The 20,646-nt window shown below is 46.0% G+C and overlaps 1 protein-coding gene across 5 annotated transcripts in view; it reads left to right on the top strand.

Moving 5' to 3' along the window:
* Positions 1-20,646, top strand: part of SYNE2 (spectrin repeat containing nuclear envelope protein 2) — a 553,640-nt gene that overhangs the window by 168,103 nt on the left and 364,891 nt on the right. For all 5 annotated transcript variants that reach the window (XM_073570820.1, XM_073570828.1, XM_073570812.1 and 2 more), the window contains 4 exons: positions 1,571-1,728; positions 3,375-3,519; positions 18,090-18,689; positions 19,785-20,384. In XM_073570820.1, coding sequence (XP_073426921.1) covers positions 1,571-1,728; positions 3,375-3,519; positions 18,090-18,689; positions 19,785-20,384 — 1,503 coding nt within the window. The remainder of the gene's footprint in view (positions 1-1,570; positions 1,729-3,374; positions 3,520-18,089; positions 18,690-19,784; positions 20,385-20,646) is intronic.

The raw sequence follows: 20,646 nt of genomic DNA, 5'->3' as shown, positions 1-20,646 counted from the left end.
CTCTATCTATCTATCTCTATCTATCCATTATCTACTTTCTATCCATTATCTACTATCTATCTCTATATCTATCTATTTCTACATCTATCTTTCTATCTATATCTATCTAACTCTATATATATCTATATAGCATTATACCCTATGAGGGGGCAGCATTATACCCTATGAGGGGGTGCATTATTCCCTATGAGGGGGGCAGTATTATACCCTATGAGGGGGCAGCATTATACCCTATGAGGAGGCAGCATTATACCCTATGAGGAGGCAGCATTATACCCTATGAGGAGGCAGCATTATACCCTATGAGGAGGGCAGCATTATACCCTATGAGGAGGGCAGCATTATACCCTATGAGGGGGGCAGTATTATACCCTATGAGGGGGGCAGTATTATACCCTATGAGGGGGCAGCATTATACCCTATGAGGGGGTGCATTATTCCCTATGAGGGGGTGCATTATACCCTATGAGGAGGCAGCATTATACCCTATGAGGAGGCAGCATTATACCCTATGAGGAGGCAGCATTATACCCTATGAGGAGGGCAGCATTATTCCCTATGAGCGGGGCAGTATTATACCCTATGAGCGGGGCAGTATTATACCCTATGAGGGGGGCAGTATTATACCCTATGAGGGGGTTGTATTATACCCTATGAGGGGGTGCATTATTCCCTATGAGGGGGTGCATTATTCCCTATGAGGGGGGCAGCATTATACCCTAAGAGGGGGGCAGTATTATACCCTAAGAGGGGGGCAGTATTATACCCTAAGAGGGGGGCAGTATTATACCCTAAGAGGGGGGCAGCATTATACCCTATGAGGGGGGCAGCATTATTCCCTATGAGGGGGGCAGCATTATACCCTATGAGGGGGGCAGCATTATACCCTATGAGGGGGGCAGCATTATACCCTATGAGGGGGGCAGCATTATACCCTATGAGGGGGGCAGCATTATACCCTATGAGGGGGGCAGCATTATACCCTATGAGGGGGTGCATTATACCCTATGAGGGGGTGCATTATTCCCTATGAGGGGGTGCATTATTCCCTATGAGGGGGTGCATTATTATACCCTATGAGGGGGGCAGTATTATATTCTATGAGATGGCTGCATTATATTCTATGAGATGGCTGCATTATACTATGTGAGGGGGCTGCTTTATATTCTATGAGGGGGCTACCCCAACTCCTGCTACATAATTAAGACATGTACAACCTTATATTATACCCGGATATTAGCGTGTTTTACCGCATAATTGGTGGTCTGGTATTTAACTCTATGCAGCTACATAGTGGGCCCCAAGAATGATTTTCTCTGGTGGGCCCAAGGTGTTCCAGTCCGACGCTGCTTGCCAGGCACACAACAAGGCGTTATACCCAAGTCACCTTACATGTCTGATCATTGGGTAATATTTCATATAGGACCAAAGCTAACAACAACGTGACAAGTCTTCTAATCGCTCATGTTCTCTGCCACATTGAGTGAACCGTTCTTCGAATACTTGAAGTTTTTTTTTTTTACAGCTGCAGTTAATTAATAATGTCTGTGATTTGGATGGTGCTTTCTAGGTTTTACTGGGTAAAGCCGACAGAAGTTGGAAGGAGTTTGACGCCACGTCACAAAAATTAGAGATGTTTCTGCATGGGACTGAGAAGAAGAAGACTTCTGAGAATAGATACGCCCTGCAGTATTCCTTCTCTATTATTTCTGAGGAAATTAAAAGCAGGTTAGTTTAATATTTTGCTAATTAACAGCAGTCTCGAGATTCTATTCAAGGCCATTCCCACTGCTAAACGGATAGTCATAATTGTCATTAGGATTCCACCGGTCAATCATGTACCATATGGGATAATTTAAGTCATTAAGGATAGTCTGTAACCATCGTTTGGCTTTCATGCCTATAGTAAATGGTTCCTAAAGTCAAGTAACATGACTTTTTTGTGGCTAGTCCAGTTGTGCATGGTGAATTCTAACTGGTCATGGGGAAACTGATGTTGATGGATGGACATCACGGATCTTGTAAAGGAGGATCTTTTAGCCTGAATTTTATTTAATTTAAATAGAGTACATCCTCCAATTGGCGATGCTTCACTGATTCTGAATGGCGAACAAAAGAAAAAATAAATTTTCCAAAAATTTACAAAAAACGAACAAATTGTTAGGCAACTCACCAAACCCTGACTAATGCACTGGCAGGATACAGCAAAGCCCCAGTGATAAAGGCTGGGGCAGCACAGGTGCATTCCACTGATAAAGACAGCCAGTTAACCCATCAGGGTCCGGCTGCCTAGTGGGAAATGCACACTAATAAGGCTTGCATAAGACATAAGTCACACTGATAAGTGTGATGCATAGTGTCTGAGCAGCCTATCAATGACGCCAAGATAGGCGGGCCGCTCAGCACTATATACATGCATCACACCAAATACCAAGCCAACATGAAGGACTGATTCTGAAACAGTTTTTCTTTTTCTTCTGTGCCGCTCTATTCCAAAGTTATACCACCTCATTAGTTAAGAAGCAAATTTTCCTTTCAAACAATTGGCAGTTTGCTAGAGAACTTCTCGGTGGTTTTTCTCCTCTGATACTGGCCAATCAAAACAGCCAAACCCACAGAGATGTTGGGTGGTACACGCCCTGTTGGATGAAGAAAAAATTTGCATCGTTATTACAGGGGAGCATAACGTTGGAGCATAGTGGCACATAAGAAAAAGAAAAACTGTTCCAGAATCAATGGAGCAACGGCAACAATTGGAGAAGGTACTACTAAGTGTATGATTAAAAAGTTCATTGAAAGGTACTCTTTAAAATGTAAACCACGGGGTCTGCGGGCACAAAACCCAAATAATACATTACTGTTAATTACAAAAAAATCCCTTTTATTTCTCTTTGAAACATGTAAAGGAACTCTGAACTTAGAAATTAATTCATTAGTGATTAAATTACCATAAATGTAGAAATCCTTCAGAGGACCAAGGCGTTAATCTCCTGATCAGCTCCATCTTCATTTACATGGGGCCTATTGAAGTACCTCCTTATTGTCAGAGGGGTATGGATTAACAAACTTTTAGTTCTACTGCGTAAATAGCAGAGGGGGCAGGCTTCTGCTGCAGGCTGTTGTCTTACAGCCACACACAATTAGTGAGGAGAACACAAATGTAGGAAGAGACAAAATAGGATCAAGCAAAAAGAAGAGATTAGATGTAAGAATTTTTTTTTTGTTTTGTTTTTTTACATTTTTTTTTTAGTATTTTCTGTTTTATCTATTCCTTAGTTTGCATCAGTTCCATCACTGTCACATAATCATTCATTTTTCTGCACTTTTCAGTACTTTTATTGATACTAATTGCTTTTAATGTTTTTTTGCTTTAGAATACAATCTCTGAGCATTACAATAAATGTCCTCTTGCCCATTGAGGAGGATGTGTCTCTTTGTGAATCAAGTGGGCAGACTCCAATCCATGGGGTAGAACATTTGACAATTTCCAACATTGTCTCCGTAAATCAGAATCTGCAGGTACGTAGACTTATCAAAGCCTGTGTGACTTCTATCTATGAAGCTTATGGAGAAGGATCAAGACAGGTCGAACTCATGCCCTGTGTTAGTGAATAATAACAATAGGTGCAGGTATATAATACTGATTTCAGCTGGTTAAAGGGAATGTGTTTAAATCACATTTCTCCTACGCCTCATTGGGGGACACAGAGACAGTGGGTGTTATGCTGCTGGCCACTAGGAGGACACTAAGTAAACCAGAAAAAAGTTAGCTCCTCCCCTGCAGTATACACCCTCTCGCTGGCTGAGATTTCTCCAGTTCTTGCTTAGTGTCTATAGGAGGCACTTGGGTCTAGTTTCAGACCCCACCGTTTTTATTTTTGATTTTTCTGTACATTTTTATTTTTTAATTAACGGAGTGAAGGGGGCGACGGTTCCTTTCTACGGCCCGCTCTCCCCCGAACCAACAACAGGAAAGCACGCGGAGTATACCTCCCCGTATACTTTCCTGCGACGATTGGGGCTGATTCCTATGGCGATGATCTTTACAATCCACGGCAATCCACGGATATGAGGGCAAGCGCATGGAGTGCAATGGAGAAGACTGGAACAGCGCTTCCAAATGCCCTGAATCAGCCCCATAGCTCTCCATCCCCCTACCATAGGGAGGATCGATTGAGCATACCCCTTTAGGAACTCCTCCAGCTCTGCTTCATCAGCCAGGAGGATGAGAAGACCTGCATGGATGGCCTCGGACAGCGCGGCCTGCCGAGCACTGGAGTGGAGGTATGGGGTCGGGTCCTGGCCTCCGGGAGAAGCACTGACTTAGCATCAGTGGCGGTGCACTGGCGCCCCATCGCAGCCCCCCGCTCTCGAAGCTCGGGTAGGCCCAAAAATTTAGTCCCCGGTTTTTCCGGCCTACTAGGCCACAATTTGAATGGTGCCGCCCACTAGCGCCGTCCCCTCCCCGCCCCCATGCGCCTACCGCGAAGTAGGCCAAAATTTTAGTCCCCGACTTTTCCGGCCCACTAGGCCGCAATTTGTATAGCGCCGCCTGCGCTAACGTCGACGCCCCCTCCTCTTGGCGCCTCTCATTCCTTACGAGACATGCATTTCTAATCTCGGGGGCCATGTCTTTTACCTCAGCTGCCGTTAACCTTTTCAGGAGCGCTATGCCTGCTCTGGACAGCTAGATACCGAGTGACACCACAGGGACATCCGCTTTCCTCCCGGGGGGACACAGCACAGGACCGTGGGTAAGCTGCATCTGCCCTCAAATTAAAGCTTAACCCTTTCCCGGCACATTCCCTGTGTCATGATCCAGGTTGGATTATGACAGATAAATGCACAAGTAACCTTTTTTTTTCCTTAAGCTGTGTGCTTAAAGGTAGTTTTGCCCCCGGTGGCCATTAGGATCATTGCACTGTGGTGATTTCAGTTCTGGTATTGCCCCTGGTGGCCGTTAGGGTCATTGCACTCTGGTTACTTTGGTTTAGTACACGTGATTATCACTAACAGGTTTAACTATATAGGAGTGTCTTGTTCTCTCACTCACTGTCAGTGATATTGCTAATTTCCAACCAAGTCTGGTGAAGGAAGGAATTACAGAGAGGTGTTCCTTACAGCTCTGACAAAGCTTGGTGAAGCGGCAGCTATTCAAGTGGAAAGCTGCATTCTGGTGATGGACTCTGTTGCTGGGGGCAAGAGCAACAGAGCAAAGCTAAGTGGTGTTACCCCTATTTTGTAACTTTCCTTTTGTGTGTTTCAGTGCAGTGGTGGGATTAGTTTCTGCACCGTCCATTTCATTAGAAAGGGCTAGGTGCAGGGCGAGCTAGGGTTCTTAGGTTCCAGCTCGGCGACAGGTGCGGAGCCTGTATAGGGACTGTTAGGAGTGTAGAGACACTGACTCAGGGGAGTGCAGGCGGTCTCCACGTCTCCATTGTATTGGTTTCCCTGGTGTTTCCCCTTATTATTTAAATTCGCCCTGCTGGAGGCGGTGTATCCAGTTTCACGTGTAATTCTGAAATTCGCCTGCTGGAGGCGGTGTATCCGGCTGCACGTTATATTATTTAAATTCGCCCTACTGGAGGCGGTGTATCCAGGGTCATGTGTGTGATAGAAATTCGCCCGCTGGAGGCGGTGTGTCCAGTCACACGTTGACCATCACACCCTGCAGCTGCAGACAGACTCTGCCGTTAACCCTTTCAGGAGCGTTGTGTCTCAATCTAAGGAGGCTGAACGGGCTGCTAAGAAGCACACTGCGTTTTTTACCGTGTGTACCACTTGCAAGTCTGCCTTACTCATTGCATAGGCTAATCCGTTATGCACGGACTGCGCTCGAACGCCCCTCGCTGCCGCTGCTGACGGGCCTCCTGCGTTTAGTGCCCCTGAGTGGGCTGCGTCCCTGTCACGGTCGGTGGAGTCTCTGACCCAGGCTATATTCTCCCTTCGGGAGGACTCTTTAAGTCAGAAAGCGTCCTTACGTCCCGAGGAGGGCTCTGGCGTCGGCCGGGAACCATCCACCAGCCGGGGCCATACTCGTTCAAGGGATGGTCAGGTCTCTAGAAAGCGGACCCATGACGCGTCCCCTAGTCACGTTCGCGCCTCAGCATCGGCGACTCCTGTCTCTCGCTCTCCCTCTCCTGAGGTTCACAGCGAGCACGACTCTGAATTCGAATCTGACACGTCAGCCCCTCAGAATCCCCCAACTGATTAAGAGTCGCTTGATTCACTTATAGAATCAGTCAACAGGATTCTGAAGTTGGATGAGGAAAATATTCCTGCTCTAGCACACCCTATCTCATTTAAGAAAACCAAGCGTGTGCGCAGGTTATTTATCAGCCATCCGGTGTTTAAGGAAATTGTCCAGAAACATAGGGATCGGCCACATAAGCGGTTCACAGGGCAAAAGTCTATTCAGGCTAAATACCCTTTTGCTCCAGACCTAATGAAGGATTGGTTTCAGTCCCCTTCGGTGGAACCTCCTGTATCGCGTCTTGCTTCTAAAATGCTCCTATCTGTTTCTGAGGGTTCCTCAGTCAGAAACCCCTCCTGTTATGAATGGGTCACCGAGGAGAAAAAAGCAGAACAAGTAAGCCACAGAAAACCAGAGTGGTTGGTAACTATGCAGTTTGCAGATCCCTGATCTTACCACACAACTAGCAGTAGCCGTGGAGCGTGCCTACGATGAACCTAGACGCCTCGTCACGGCCGGAGGACTACATAAGCCTAAAGCAAGAAAAGGGAAAACTAACTGCCCCAGAGCAGACCCCAAAGGAATAGATACACATGTATTGACGGTGAAACAAGATGAAGGCACAAACACAGGCAGGAAAATAGGCTGAGCAAATGATGGGGCCCAAACTAACTAGACAGGAAAGGAAAGGGAAGATACTATCTGCAACCTGCAAAAAACCCTACAAAAATAATGTCCAACACTTCTGATAGCAAACTTAACCCTGAAGTCACTAGACTTCTCGCACTATATCAGCACTCTGAAATATTCTGAGACAGAGCAAAAAGAGACCGAACTAGTAAGGGACAAAAAGCCAATGGAACAGAGCTGAAAACCAAGAGCTGACAAGCCAGAACACCAGCAACTGAATAGGGCGTCGGCTATCTTAAATCCAATCTGAGAATCCAGAGATCCAATCGTCATCCTCATTCTCAGGTGGCAGATCTCCACCGATCAAACCAGCCGCACCACCTCCCATCACCACCAGAGGGAGTCCAGAAGGGGAACTCACAACTGGTGAACCCGAGAATGAACTCGCAACACCCTCCATTCAGTTTTTCGAAGCTTTAGGAGCAGCGCTTTTTCCATCTTTCGCGGCAGTTTGGGTCACTAAGGCAATGGCTGCTTGGGCAGAAGTCTTGATTACTTCCTTCCAGGGCACCAATCTTCCTCCGGAGGCAACCACTGTCGTCAGGCAGATAATTCACGCAGCGGACTTTGTAGTAGACGCTTCTTTGGATGCCGCCAATTGTGCTGCTCAAACTGCCACTAATGCGATCTCCATTAGAAGAGCCGCGGCTGGCGGGCGGATGCCACATCTAAAAGATCATTGACTTCTCTCCACTTTCAAACGGGTCGTCTTTTTGGAGAGAAACTGGACCAGCTCATTTCTGATACTACCGGGAGGAAAAAGTAAAGTTCTTCCTCAACAAAAGGCTGTTCGGCCGTTTCGTAACCAACAGCCGACGCGTTTTCGATCTTTTCGCAACAATTCCGGTTGGTCCTCCTCTACCTTCTCTTCCAGATCAGGTCGGTCCCCGCGCGGAGACAGAGGCTCCCAGGTCTCATACAGACCTAACCGCTCTTGGAAACCCAGGCCTAGGGCTTCTGGATCTAGGGGAGCCAGATCTCATAGATCTACCAATGACTTGTTGTGGTATCCGGCAGACACCGACAAAGTTGGTGGTCGCCTACTTTCCTTCAGCCACACCTGGCTCGCGGTTGTCCACGACAAGTGGGTCAGGGAGCTGGTGTCCTCCGGATACAAGATAAAATTTTCTTCTCCCCCTCCAACTCGGTTTTTTCCTTTCCTCTCCCCCCAAGAAAATGACAAGAGCCTTCCTTCGGGCTGTTCAGGCTCTGCTAAGGGACGGAGTCATCATTCTGGTCCCTCATCACAAGAAGTTCAGTGGATTTTATTCAAACCTTTTTTGGGGTTCTAAAAAAGGACTGGACGATGTGACCCATTCTGGATCTCAGACTGTTAAATCAGTTTGTCAAGGTACGGCGATTCCGAATGGAATCTCTCCGATCAGTTGTCGCTTCCACCAGCAGTTCCTGCGTTTTGCAATTCACGAGGAACACTTCCAGTTTGTTGCCTTGCCCTTCGGACTCGCCACCGCCCCCAGGGTCTTTATCAAAGTCACGGCGGCGGCTGTCATGGCCATTCTCCACTCTCTGGGAGTGGTGGTGTTACCGTATCTTGACGACCTGCTCATCAAGGGTCCGTCCCTTCCAGCCTGCAATGAATCCGTGGAATAACAGTAAATACACTTTCTCGCCTGGGGTGGAAGATAAACTTCGAAAAGTCTTTTCCAAAACCGGCTCAGCAGATTTCCTTTTTAGGAATGATGTTGGACACTTCCCGAGGGTTGGTCATTCTCCCTTCAGAAAAGACCCAAGCCTTACGACAGGCAGCGCGGACTCTTTCCCGACCGGTTTCTCACTCCACTTTCCCGACCGTTTCAGCATGAAAGTTCTCGGAAAGATGGTGGCAGCGATGAAAGCAGTTCCAGTTGCACAGTTCCACCTCTGTCCCTTACAACATGCGGTGCTGTTAGCTTGGGACAAGAACCCATTCTCCCTGGACCATCGGATCCTTCTGTCCCTGCGGGTCAGGCAAGCCCTCAGGTGGTGGACACTGAGGTCCTCCCTGAATCAAGGGAGTTGTTTTCTCCCAGTAAGATGGTTGGTAGTAACCACTGACGCAAGTCTTCTCGGCTGGGGTGAGGTCTTTCGTCACCACACGGCACAGGGTCATTGGTCAACCCGAGAGTCACATCTCTCCATAAACATTTTGGAGATACGAGCGATCAGATTAGCTCTACGAAGTTTCCACTATCTCCTCGCAGGTCATCCCATCAGGATCCAATCCGACAACGCCACGGCTGTAGTGTATATCAACCGCCAGGGAGGTACTCGGAGCAGGATGGCCATGCACGAAGTGAGTCACATCCTCCATTGGGCCGAGACCAACCATTCGCCCATCTCAGCAATCCATATCCCGGGCGTAGAAAATTGGGCGGCAGATTTTCTCAGTCGCCAAGACTTTGCCATCCGGAAGTCTTTCAGCAGATTTGTCATTGTGGGACTCCGGATGTGGATCTCATGGCCTCAAGACTAAACAACAAGGTTCCTCGGTTCATTGCCCGATCGCGCGATCCATGCACCATCGGAGCGGGCGCCCTAGTTCTGCCATGGCACCGGTTCCAGCTCCCGTACATCTTCCTCCCTCTTCCCTTGCTTCCGAGGGTCATCAAGAAGATCAGAGCGGAGGGAGTACCAGTGATCCTAGTCGCGCCAGATTGGCCGCGCCAAGCATGGTATGCAGAACTAATACAACTAGTCGCCGACGTCCCCTGGCCACTTCCAGATCGCATGGAGCTACTCTTGCGGGGCCCGATTTACCACCAGAACTCTGGGGCCCTGTCGTTGATGGCGTGGCCGTTGAATCCTGGATTTTAGCACAGGCTGGGTTCTCTCGCGACGTGATTTCCACCATGATCAGTGCTAGGAAGCCTGTGTCCATGCGCATCTATCTCCGTGCCTGGAAAACCTTCTTTTCGTGGTGCAAGGATCATGGTCGATCACCTCTGGTGTTTTCCATTCCAACCATATTGGAATTCCTTCAATCCAGATTAAAATCAGGCCTCGCGCTTAGCTCGCTCAAGGGCCAAATTTCAGCCTCGTCAGTGCTTTTGCAACGCAAAATTGCCACCAAACTTCAGGTCAAGATGTTCATTCAGGGAGTTTCCCATGTGGCGCCTCCTTATAGAAGGCCATTGGAATCATGGGCCCTTATCCTGGTTCTCGGGGCCTTACAGGAGGCTCCTTTCGAATCGCTGCAGGACGTGTCACTGACCGTCCTCTTGGAAGGTGGTCTTTCTAGTGGCAATTACGTCAATCAGACGAGTTTCGGAATTGGCAGCCCTGTCCTGCTGTTCTCTGTTCCTGAATCTTCATCAGGACAAGGTAGTTCTCAGGACGTCCCCGTCCTTCCTGCCCAAGGTCGTCTCCTCTTTCCATCTCAACGAGGAAATTGTTTTGCCTTCCTTTTGCCCGGCGCCAGTCCATCGCATTGAGAAGGCCCTCCACACCCTGGATGTGGTTAGGGCGCTGAGGCGGTACATCTCGCGGACGGCTCCCTTCCACAAGTCAGACGCCCTGTTCATGCTTCCAGAGGGGCATAGGAAGGGTCTAGCCGCGTCAAAAGCAACGCTAGCCAGGTGGATTCGCTTGGCGATTCAGGAATCCTACCGTGTCAGGAACGCACCTGTCCCAGCGGGGATTAAGGCGCACTCTATCTGGTCAGTGGGTGTCTCTTGGGCCATTCGGCACCAGGCCTCGGCAGAACAGGTCTGCAAGGCTGCGACTTGGTCCAGTCTGCATACTTTTGCAAAACATTACCAAATTCTCAGGCCTGTCCGCGAGGCTGGGACTTGGTCCAGCCTGCATACCTTTACAACCATTGCCTAATTCATTCTCAGGCCTCTGCGGATGCAGCTCTCGGCAGACGCAGTCTGCAATGGGCAGTACCTCAGCGTTGACTCAGTGGTACATGGGGTATTATCAGATGTATGCTCCCCACCCAGGGACTGCTTTAGGATGTCCCACTGTCTTTGTGTTCCCCAATGAGGTGTAGGAGAAATAGGGATTTTTGTGTACTCACTGTAAAATCCTTTTCTCCGAGCCAATCATTGGGGAACACAGCACCCATAGCCTATTGGCTCACTGAAGCATTCTTAGGTTTTGACATAGTTATGGTTATTGTTGACTGTTTATGCTCCTACTGCTTTTTTCACTGAACTGGAGAAATCTCAGCCAGCAAGAGGGTGTATACTGCAGGGGAGGAGCTAACTTTTTTTCTGGTTTACTTAGTGTCCTCTTAGTGGCCAGCAGCATAACACCCACTGTCTATGTGTCCCACAATGATTGGCTCGGAGAAAAGGATTTTACGGTGAGTACACAAAAATCCCTGTTTTCATGCTAAACAAATTTAAGAATTTTTGGTTGTTTTTTTTAAATAAAAAATATCCTAGGCCTAATATTAGACCAGGTACTTCCTGTTCTGTAGATATAATTTCTCAGCAGTCTCATTATCACAGACATAATTATAATGACAGATAACGTTTCTTTATTCAGTTTATAACACAATATCCACCATTCACAATAGGTTATGTCACAGCTCACCTTCCCCTCCTGTACAGTGACTGATAACACCTATATACACAATAGATAACACAGGATCCACCATTTACAAGAGGTGATGTCACGACTCATCTCCACCTCCTGTTCAATGACTGATAAAACCTCCATGTAAAATAGAGAATACATGTCGCTCCATTCAAAATAGGTGATGTCACAGCTCACCTCTTCCTCCTGTACAATGACTGATAACACCTCTATGTACAGAAGAGAACACATGACACACCATATACAATAGGTGATGTCACAGCTCACCTCCTCTTCCTGTATAAGGACTGATAATACCTCTAAAATGGTGAGTAGACGTTAGAGCTCACAGCTCAGTAATAGGCACAATAAGAGACAGCCATAAAACATTCCACAAATACTCCAGATAGTAATGTGTTGTACAAATGCAGCAGTGAAGAACATGAGTAGAATTATGCAGAGATTTAATTGATAAGGAGATCCAGAAAAAGGAGAGGTACCAGCAGTGTCATCCTTCATGTGACTGATCAGTGATGCGTTGTAGCTGGCATAGGTCCTGCTGCCTTTGAATTGTTTCTTCCTTCATTATTAAGCAGCAGCAAGGCCACACAATATTTAAAAGAATAATCTGAAATCAGTATAAGTCAGAGAAGTTGTGCTGGCTTGTCACAAGTGACTCTAAAGAGTTTTCTTTTTTTTTTTTATGTAATCCTTTTTGAGAATGGGGGGAATAATTGTTTTTTCTTTTTTTAAAACAGAAAAGAAAATTCCCCAAATTCCATAAATTCAACTGTATTCTTGCTAGTCAAATTTTACATATGTAAAATATTTGTACTTGATCCTACTTAGCATTTCTTGTTATATACTTTCTGGGAAGAGAAGCTGAATTTTGTTAAAAAGAAAAAAAAAAGAGGAAAAAAGAAAACTAAGGCCTCTTTCACACATCAGGTTTTCGCCGTCAGGCGCGATCCGGCGCTTTTGACAAAAACCGGATCCGGCGAAATGCAATGCCGGATCTGGTTTCCCCCCCATTGACTTGCATTAGAGCCGGATCGAGCCGGATGGCCATGCGTTTCATCCGATTTTCGCCGGATCCGGCAATGTGACGCGATCCGGCGTCTGGAAAAAACGGCTACTGTAACGTTTTTTGTCTCCGGCGAAAAAGCCGGACACGCCGGATCCGGCGTGTCCGGCTTTTTCATACAATGAAAGCCTATGAGCGCCGCAATGCGCCTGATCCGGCGACAGCCGGATCCGGTGGCCGGATCAGTTTTTTTTGGTCTGAGCATGCTCAGTAGCTCTGCCCACAAGACATATATAAAAGCAAGACAGTGGGACCCTCAGCCACACCCAACATGCCACCCAAGCCAAGAACCAGGAGCAGGAGAAGGCAGCAGACATCTGCAGCAGCACCATCAGCACCACCCCAAATGGAGCAGCATGCTGAACAACGGGAGGGGAGTCCAGCAGCAGATGAGAGACGGTAATTATCAAATCCCCCATTCCTCCAAACTAGGGCTATTGAATATCAAGATATTCATTGGCCCTTTGTTTCTCTTTATTCAACAGCCGCTCAATAGATGCAGCAGCAGCAGCAATGGCAGCAGCAGGAACACCACCCACAGCCATGGAGTCTGGCCAGCAGGAAGACAGCACATCTTCTTCTGGGAGCCCTCCCTCGCATCGTCAGCGTTTGATGGTAAGTTTTTATTTCCAAAATCCATCATCTCTTTAATATATGTCTATTCATTGCCTTTTATTTCAAAACAGGAATCACAAGATGAAGAGGAGCTCCCAGAAGAAGAAGGAAGGGGTGGACAGACACTTGGAGTGGGCTCACAATTGGTAAGTTTTTTGCATCAAACGCAGAAACACAACATCACACTACACACAACACATAGAAAACAATGTTCTGCAGACCACACACAGCAAACAAATGCCTACATCCAAAGACATAACATTTTTTGTTTCCTTTAGTCTTCCCAATCTGGTGCTCGGCCAAGAGTTCCTCGCAGTGCCTCCCAGGGTCGTCGGCGACAGCAACGCGGCGGTCACCAGCGTGTAAGTATAAATATTTTTGCTTTGTTTTTTTGCACTTTTTATTTCGTTTCTTTTGTGGAGGCTAATTATGTTATTTTTGTCTTTTTCTTTAACAGCCTTCACAGCGTGCTCCCGACTCTGACGGTGAGGATGGAGGAATCGATGTGGACCACCTCATCGATCTCGTCAGAGAAAGGGAGCCGCTCTGGAATATGGCTGACCGCCGCCACGCTGACCTTATCGTTACCCGACGACTCTGGGAGGAAATCTGTTCGCTCCTTGTGGACCGCTGGGAGGACCTCGAAGCTCGGGCCCAGATTAAAGAGCGTAAGTATATACAGTACCGGTTGCTTGATTTAAACCAGTGTTTCCCGAACTCCAGTCCTCGTGGTCCCCACGGATCATGTGTTCAGGATTTCTATTTACTTTGGAAATCCTGAAAACATGACCCCTGGGGACCATGAGGACTGGAGTTTGGGAAACACTGATGTTGTATACTAACCACTTTGTCCTTTCTCGTTTCAGGGGAGAGAATTGTGAAGCGGTGGCGGTCTGTGAGGGATCGTTTCAAGAAGGAGTTCAATAAAGAGATGCGGGCCCCGAGTGGATCTGGAGGACGCAGGAGCAAGTACAAGTACGCACGAGCCCTGTCGTTCCTCCGGGATACAATGCTCACCAGAAGGTAAATATTACACACCACATGTGACAAAAAAATGTTTAGATGTAACTTTTTTTTTTCAGCCAGGGCCATACCATGTCACTATTTTAATTGTTTTTTTGTCTCTTTATTCCACAGCACGGTGAGCAGCACTCGGGAGCCTGCACGATTGGACCCTTCTGAGGCGATCCCTGAGGAGACCGGCACCGAGGGACACTTCGACCGCCCCGGTACATCTGCACCTTCCCAGCCTTCCCACACATTCGACCCATCTGTCCCATCCACCAGCACAGGAGCATCGTGGCCGCCTACATTACATGAAGCTGCTGGTGAGGAGATCGCTTTCCCTTTACCCCACCCTTCTGCCCCTGCCACCTCTAGTACACCTGCGGGTACTGGGCGGCAGCGGCAGAGGGGTCAGGAAAAGAGTTATGCGCCAGAGTTCTTGCATCTGAATGCATCTTTCCAGAACTGTCTAAAAGTCTTGTCAGAGCAAATCTCCGCAGGCTTTCAGCAGATCAACTCCAGCATTCTGGAGGTGAAGACACTTCTGCAAACCATGCATTCAGAAGCAAGATCTTCGCCAAACCACACCTTTTTCAGGTCTGTTGTGGAGCGCATGGAAACACTGTCTCCTACCCAGCAGATGCATGTAATGCATTCGTGCCACGGTGCTCTACAGCAGGTTACCTCCCAACCTCCACCTCCCACCACTGTAGTTCCTCCACCTGCACCCCCTCCAGCCACTTTCCATCCTCCCCCTCCTATTACATCTGCACCCCCTCCAGCCACTTTCCATCCTCCCCCTCCTATTACATACCAGCAACCTCCCCAGTACCAGCAAACTCCCCAGTACCAGCAACCTCCCCAGTACCAGACATCTCCCCACTTCCAGCAACCTGCCCCGTACCAAACTCCTTCCCCGTACCAAACTCCTTCCCCATACAACTTTCCATCAACATCATCTGCTCCTACAGTCCCTGCCCAACCCTCCACTCCACCGCCCACCACCTCTTCTGCCTCCCACATGTCCACCCATTCTGTAGCTTTTTCCACACCATCACCTCTAACTGTTCCTTCCCCACCACGATCCCAGTCCTTTCTCCACACTCCCATTGTCGAAGTGTCCCGCAGCCCCTCCAGCAGTATTTCCACCCCACACTACACAGATTTATGATGTGTTTTGTAATAAAAATGCCCAGTTGGTTTCAAACCTTTATTAAAAAAGTTTTTTTAACTTTAAAAACAGTTTACAAAAAAAAAATATTTTAAATAAAAGTTAAATTATTGTTTACACTGGTTGTCTGTCATTTCTTTCTGCGGCGAAATATGTTTAAAAAAAAAGGTTAAATACAGGGTATTTAAAAGGTAAAAAGGTATTCAAAACCAGGTATATAACTGTGGGTAAATTTTAGCTTTTTGCCACAGTTGTGTTCCTGGTTGTGTTTGAAGCAAAGTATTTCACCTAAAAAGTTGTGTTTATTGTTGGTGATTTCCTAACAATGTACACAACTTTTGTTACAAGGTGAAATACTTTGCATAAAACACAACCAGGTACACACCTGTGGCCTAAAGCTAAAAATAGAGACCATGACAAGATAGCCAACTTTGGTTGGCAAAGGTATATACTGATGGTACAGAAGGTACACAAGTTTGGTTAGGGCACAAATCTTTCACACTCTGTCATCCTGCCAGTGTACTCTGCCTTGAGGTGACATAAAGTATAGTGCAAAATTGTCCCTCATTACTGAAACCGTCACAGAACTTCTAGTGGTAATGTCATGGTAATCTTGCAAGGTGGTTTCTTCAGAGGTGTCCTCAATGGAAATGGGTTCCTTGCAGATAACAAAATTGTGGAGTACCACGCAAGCTTTGATCACCTCGTCAACAGTTTCTGTCTTGAGGTTGATCGCAGTCAATAGGACCCGCCATTTGGCTGTCAGAATACCAAAGGTACATTCAACCATTCTTCTTGCTCTTGTGAGGCGGTAATTAAAAATGCGTTTTGGTCTTGTCAATCCTCTGCTAGAGTACGGTTTCAAAAGGTGTTCTGACAGCTGGAAGGCTTCATCCCCTACACAGACAAATGGCATAGGTGGACCAGATGTTTGCGGCAGCGGTCTAGGTGGTGGGAACTGGAAGGTGTTTCCATACAGTTTACGCCCCATGGCAGACAGTTTGAAAACTTGAGAGTCATTGGAGCGGCCATAGGCCCCAATATCAACAGCAATAAATTTGTATTCCGCGTCAGCGATGGCCATGAGGACAATTGAAAAATATTTCTTGTAATTGAAATATTCCGATCCCGATCTGGCTGGCTTTACAATGCGGATATGTTTCCCGTCCACAGCGCCCAAGCAGTTGGGAAACTGACATATCTGTTGAAACTTGTCAGCAATTTCAATCCACCTCTCTGTTGTGGGCTCTGGTAAAAACTCTTCAGCTAAGGAGTCCCACAGTGCACGGCATGTGTACTTCACTATTCCAGATATGGTGGAAATCCCGAGTCTGTACTGGAAATGCAGTGACGAAAGGGATTCTCCAGTTGCAAGAAATCTGTGGGGAATTAAAAAACAATCAATTAGTTTTAAATCACAGCATTACATACCAAAACTCAGCTATAACACTTGGAGATACAAACTACCACCAACAAGATTGCAGTGAAAGTGTGCTCTGATGCGATCACATCCAATAAATGTGGCTTACCTTAAAGTCACCATCAGACGCTCTGCGGGTGAAACAGAGAAGCGGCAATAGGTGTCCGCTTTTCTTATGAGGTGTGCAATGCGCTCCACCAAGTAATCAAAATTCTCCATTTTCATCCGAACATATCCAAAAAATTTATCCGGGTTTCGTCGAAGGTCCATGCAGAGTGTAGAATAGACCCCACGCGTCATTCTCTTGGCTGTGATGGGGTGGATCCACAAACGTCGTCTACGATGCCTGATGCGCTGCTGTCTCGCTCTCTCCTTCTCCAGAACAATCACCCTCAAATGATTCACCTCCGCTAAAAAATCCGCCAAATTCTTCAAAATATTTCCAATCACAACATCCATCTTCGCCAGTAACTTGCTCTTCTCTCCAACCTGCACTTTCTCCTCTACAACCTGTCAAAGAAGGGCTGTAGGAACATGCTATATATAGTTTTCCAGTAGCCAATCCCGTTCGGAAGGCCACAAGGGTCAATTTTAAAAACCGGATCCGGCGTAATCCGTCGAAAAACGGATAGAAAAACGGATGAACCGGATGAGACGGATCCGGTTTTGTCTGTCAAGAACAAGACGGATCCGTCACATCAGGTTTTACAAAACATTTGCCGGATCCGGCGTTCCGGCACGATGCCGGATCGCGCCTGACGCCGAAAACCTGATGTGTGAAAGTAGCCTAAGCCTTTTGTGCCTGTCTTTTTTTTGTACACCTACTTTACTGGTCTATTTGTCATTCATGTATGCCACACCAACACTTCAGCTTCTTGTTGCATTAGACTTTTTGGTAGATTACTCACGGACTTGGCGCTTCTTGTTACGTCCTTTTTAGAAAGGACGAGGGGAGAATTTTGTTAAATTGATTTTTTTTCTTTTAATGTAGATATTTTCAATTGTAATTTAAAAGATTAGCAAATGTTAATTATAGTGAACGGTAAAAGACATGTCTGTCCGTGGACTGTTTTGTTAAATGGACTGATGGTTACTCTCTGTCTCTGTGTTGTCACTTTCTGTCACTTTGACATTACTAAGGCTGTGTTTGTGTTAAAGAGCTTGAAAGGATTTGGATACAGTCCTATGAGACCTCAGAGTGTTACACATGTCTTTTCAGGGCAATTGGAGGCTTTACAATTTGTGGCGAATAGACTTAATGTGAATCAAATTTTTATGTGAAAAGAATTTGTCAATGCTGGAAAATTCATTTTTCAAAAGTGTTGATCATCTCTGGTTATGATTAATCTGCCATTCAATAATAGTTTTCTTTTTTTCTTTTTTTTTATAGGATGTGCAGAGTTCTGTCCAAGATCAAATTCAGCACTATCACAATCTGGAGTTCGCTGCTGAGGTCGTGGATCCATCACATCCAGTAGATGTGGAGACTGTCCAGTCTGTTGTACTTCAGTACAAAAGTCAACTTGAAGCGTCACGGGATGTAATGAAGGAAAGAGAAGATCTTCGGAAAGAACTGGATATATTTCTAACTTCCCTTATGACAACGAAGCTGGCTATCCAGGCGGAAGCCACGGTGCTGGGAAATGATAGAACTGCTTTGCTTCTCAAGCTGAAGAACCTTGAAGAACTACAACAGAAAGTATACAAACTACGGCAAGAGGCCGAAGAGCTGGATGGACGTCTAGAACCAGTAGATATCTTCCTGCAAGACTTAGAACGTGGAGGACGGACATCATGCCGGAGAATGCTCGATGGGTTCTTCGAAGAGATACAAATTGTGGAACAATCTATTTTACTGAGGTTAAGAAACTCAGAAAGTGAAACGGCCGTCGGGGGACATTCACTAAACGGGACTGTACATGGTTCTCCGCAAACTGAGATGGTGGAGTTCACAGTATCTAAGCTGGACACAGTGTTGCAAGAGATTAAGGTAAAGTGATTATTGTGCATGGTGTATTATTATAGATATTATGTGGTAACAGATCCTGACACTACATTATATTGAGACATAGTTCCGGTAGAGTTTAAAGCTACGATTACTATGAATCCTCTGCATATTCTGTAGATCCACAATGGTACGGAATATGTTCTGCTCAAATGCATGGGAATAATTGTAGCATTTTCATCACACTTTACAGCAGAAGTATCAAACTGCATTCCTCAAGGGCCGCAAACAGGTCATGTTTTAAGGATTTCCTTGTATTACACAGGTGATAATTTAATCACCTGCACAGATAATGATTCCAGCACCTTGTGCAATGCTAAGGAATTTTTGAAAACACGCATGGTTTGCGGCCCTCGAGGAATGCAGTTTGAGACCCATGCTCTACAGTAACCATATAGTAAAAGCACAATCAGCCGCTATGCATAAGAGTCCAACGTAACACTAACTCCAGTATAAATTCATCAAATTCTGAATTCACCTGGGACAAGGCAAGTATTTTGGGCCCCCCTAACCTGTGGACTCGTTTTGTGCAAATTTTCTTTGTGTAACCATTTCATTATAGAAACCCTATTCCTAACTCTAGCCCTAAGCCTAACACAAACCATAGCCCTAACCCTAGTTATATTGGATTCAAATTTATCTAAAATTTTTCTTAGTCCAAGCCTTAGACTGACATCCTTGGACCTTATACTTAAACTGTATTGACTGTTTGGGGGCATTTTTTTGTTATCTTAAATACATGTAGTTTAAGCCGTTGTAAAAAATCATCTTAGAAATTGTTTAGGAAAGCATTGATAACGGTTACAGACACTGCTGTCAGATGAGGTCACTGAAATAGTTCATTCATTCTGCAGCCAGCTATGAACTGTGAGACGTAGAGGCTGTAGAAGCCAAATGTTCAACATTTTGTTTGAAACCCTGTTGCAAACAAAATCTTAAAAGCTTAAAGTGAGTGTGTCAAAAAGTCTAATGCAACAATTTGTCAAAGGTGGAAAATTTGTTTTTCAAAAGTTTTGATCATCTCTGGTTATGATTAATCGTGCCATTCAATAATAGTTTTCTTTTTTTTGTCTTTTATAGGATGTGCAGAGTTCTGTCCAAGAACAAATTCAGCAGTGTCACAATTTGGAATCCGCTGCTGAGGTTGTGGATCCATCACATCCAGTAGATGTGGTGACTGTTCAATCTTTTGTACTTCAGTACAAAAGTCAACTCGAAGCAACACAGGACGTAATGAAGGAAAGAGAAAATCTTCTGAAAGAACTGGAGACATTTCTAACTTCCATTACGACAATGAAGCTGGCCATCCAGGCAGAAGCTGCAATGCCGGGAAATGATAGAACTGCTTTGCTTCTCAAGCTGAAGAACCTTGAAGAACTACAACAGAAAGTATACAAACTACGGCAAGAGGCCGAAGAGCTTGATGGACGTCTAGAACCAGTAGATATCTTCCTGGAAGACCCAGAACGTGGAGGAAGGACCTCATGTCGGAGAATGCTTGATGGGTTCTTTGAAAAGATACAAATTGTAGAACAATCTATTTTACTGAAGTTAAGAAGCTTAGAAAGTGAAACGGCCATTGGGGCACATTCACTAAACAGGACTGTACATGGTTCTCCGCAAACTGAGATGATGCAGTTCACAGTATCTAAGCTGGACACAGTGTTGCAAGAGATTAAGGTAAAGTTATTACTGTGCATGGTGTATTATTATAGATATTTTGTGGTAACAGACCCTAACACTACTGTTCTGTCCTCACGAAATAAAGCAGAATTCATGTAGCTATACAGGCAGCTAAACCGCTATATTGGGGTCCAATAAGGAGACTGTGGTTGAATCTGTGCTTTTATTGAACGTGATGGTATATTGATGCAGTGAAACTACAAGCAAACATAATATATACAATCAGTCAGTACGGGGTACATCAGGGATACATATTATA

The sequence above is a fragment of the Dendrobates tinctorius genome, unplaced genomic scaffold (genome assembly GCF_039654945.1).
Source record: "Dendrobates tinctorius isolate UK_male_01 unplaced genomic scaffold, ASM3965494v1 ptg000006l, whole genome shotgun sequence".
Taxonomy (NCBI): Eukaryota; Metazoa; Chordata; class Amphibia; order Anura; family Dendrobatidae; genus Dendrobates; species Dendrobates tinctorius.
This window is presented reverse-complemented; position numbering and strand designations above follow the sequence as displayed.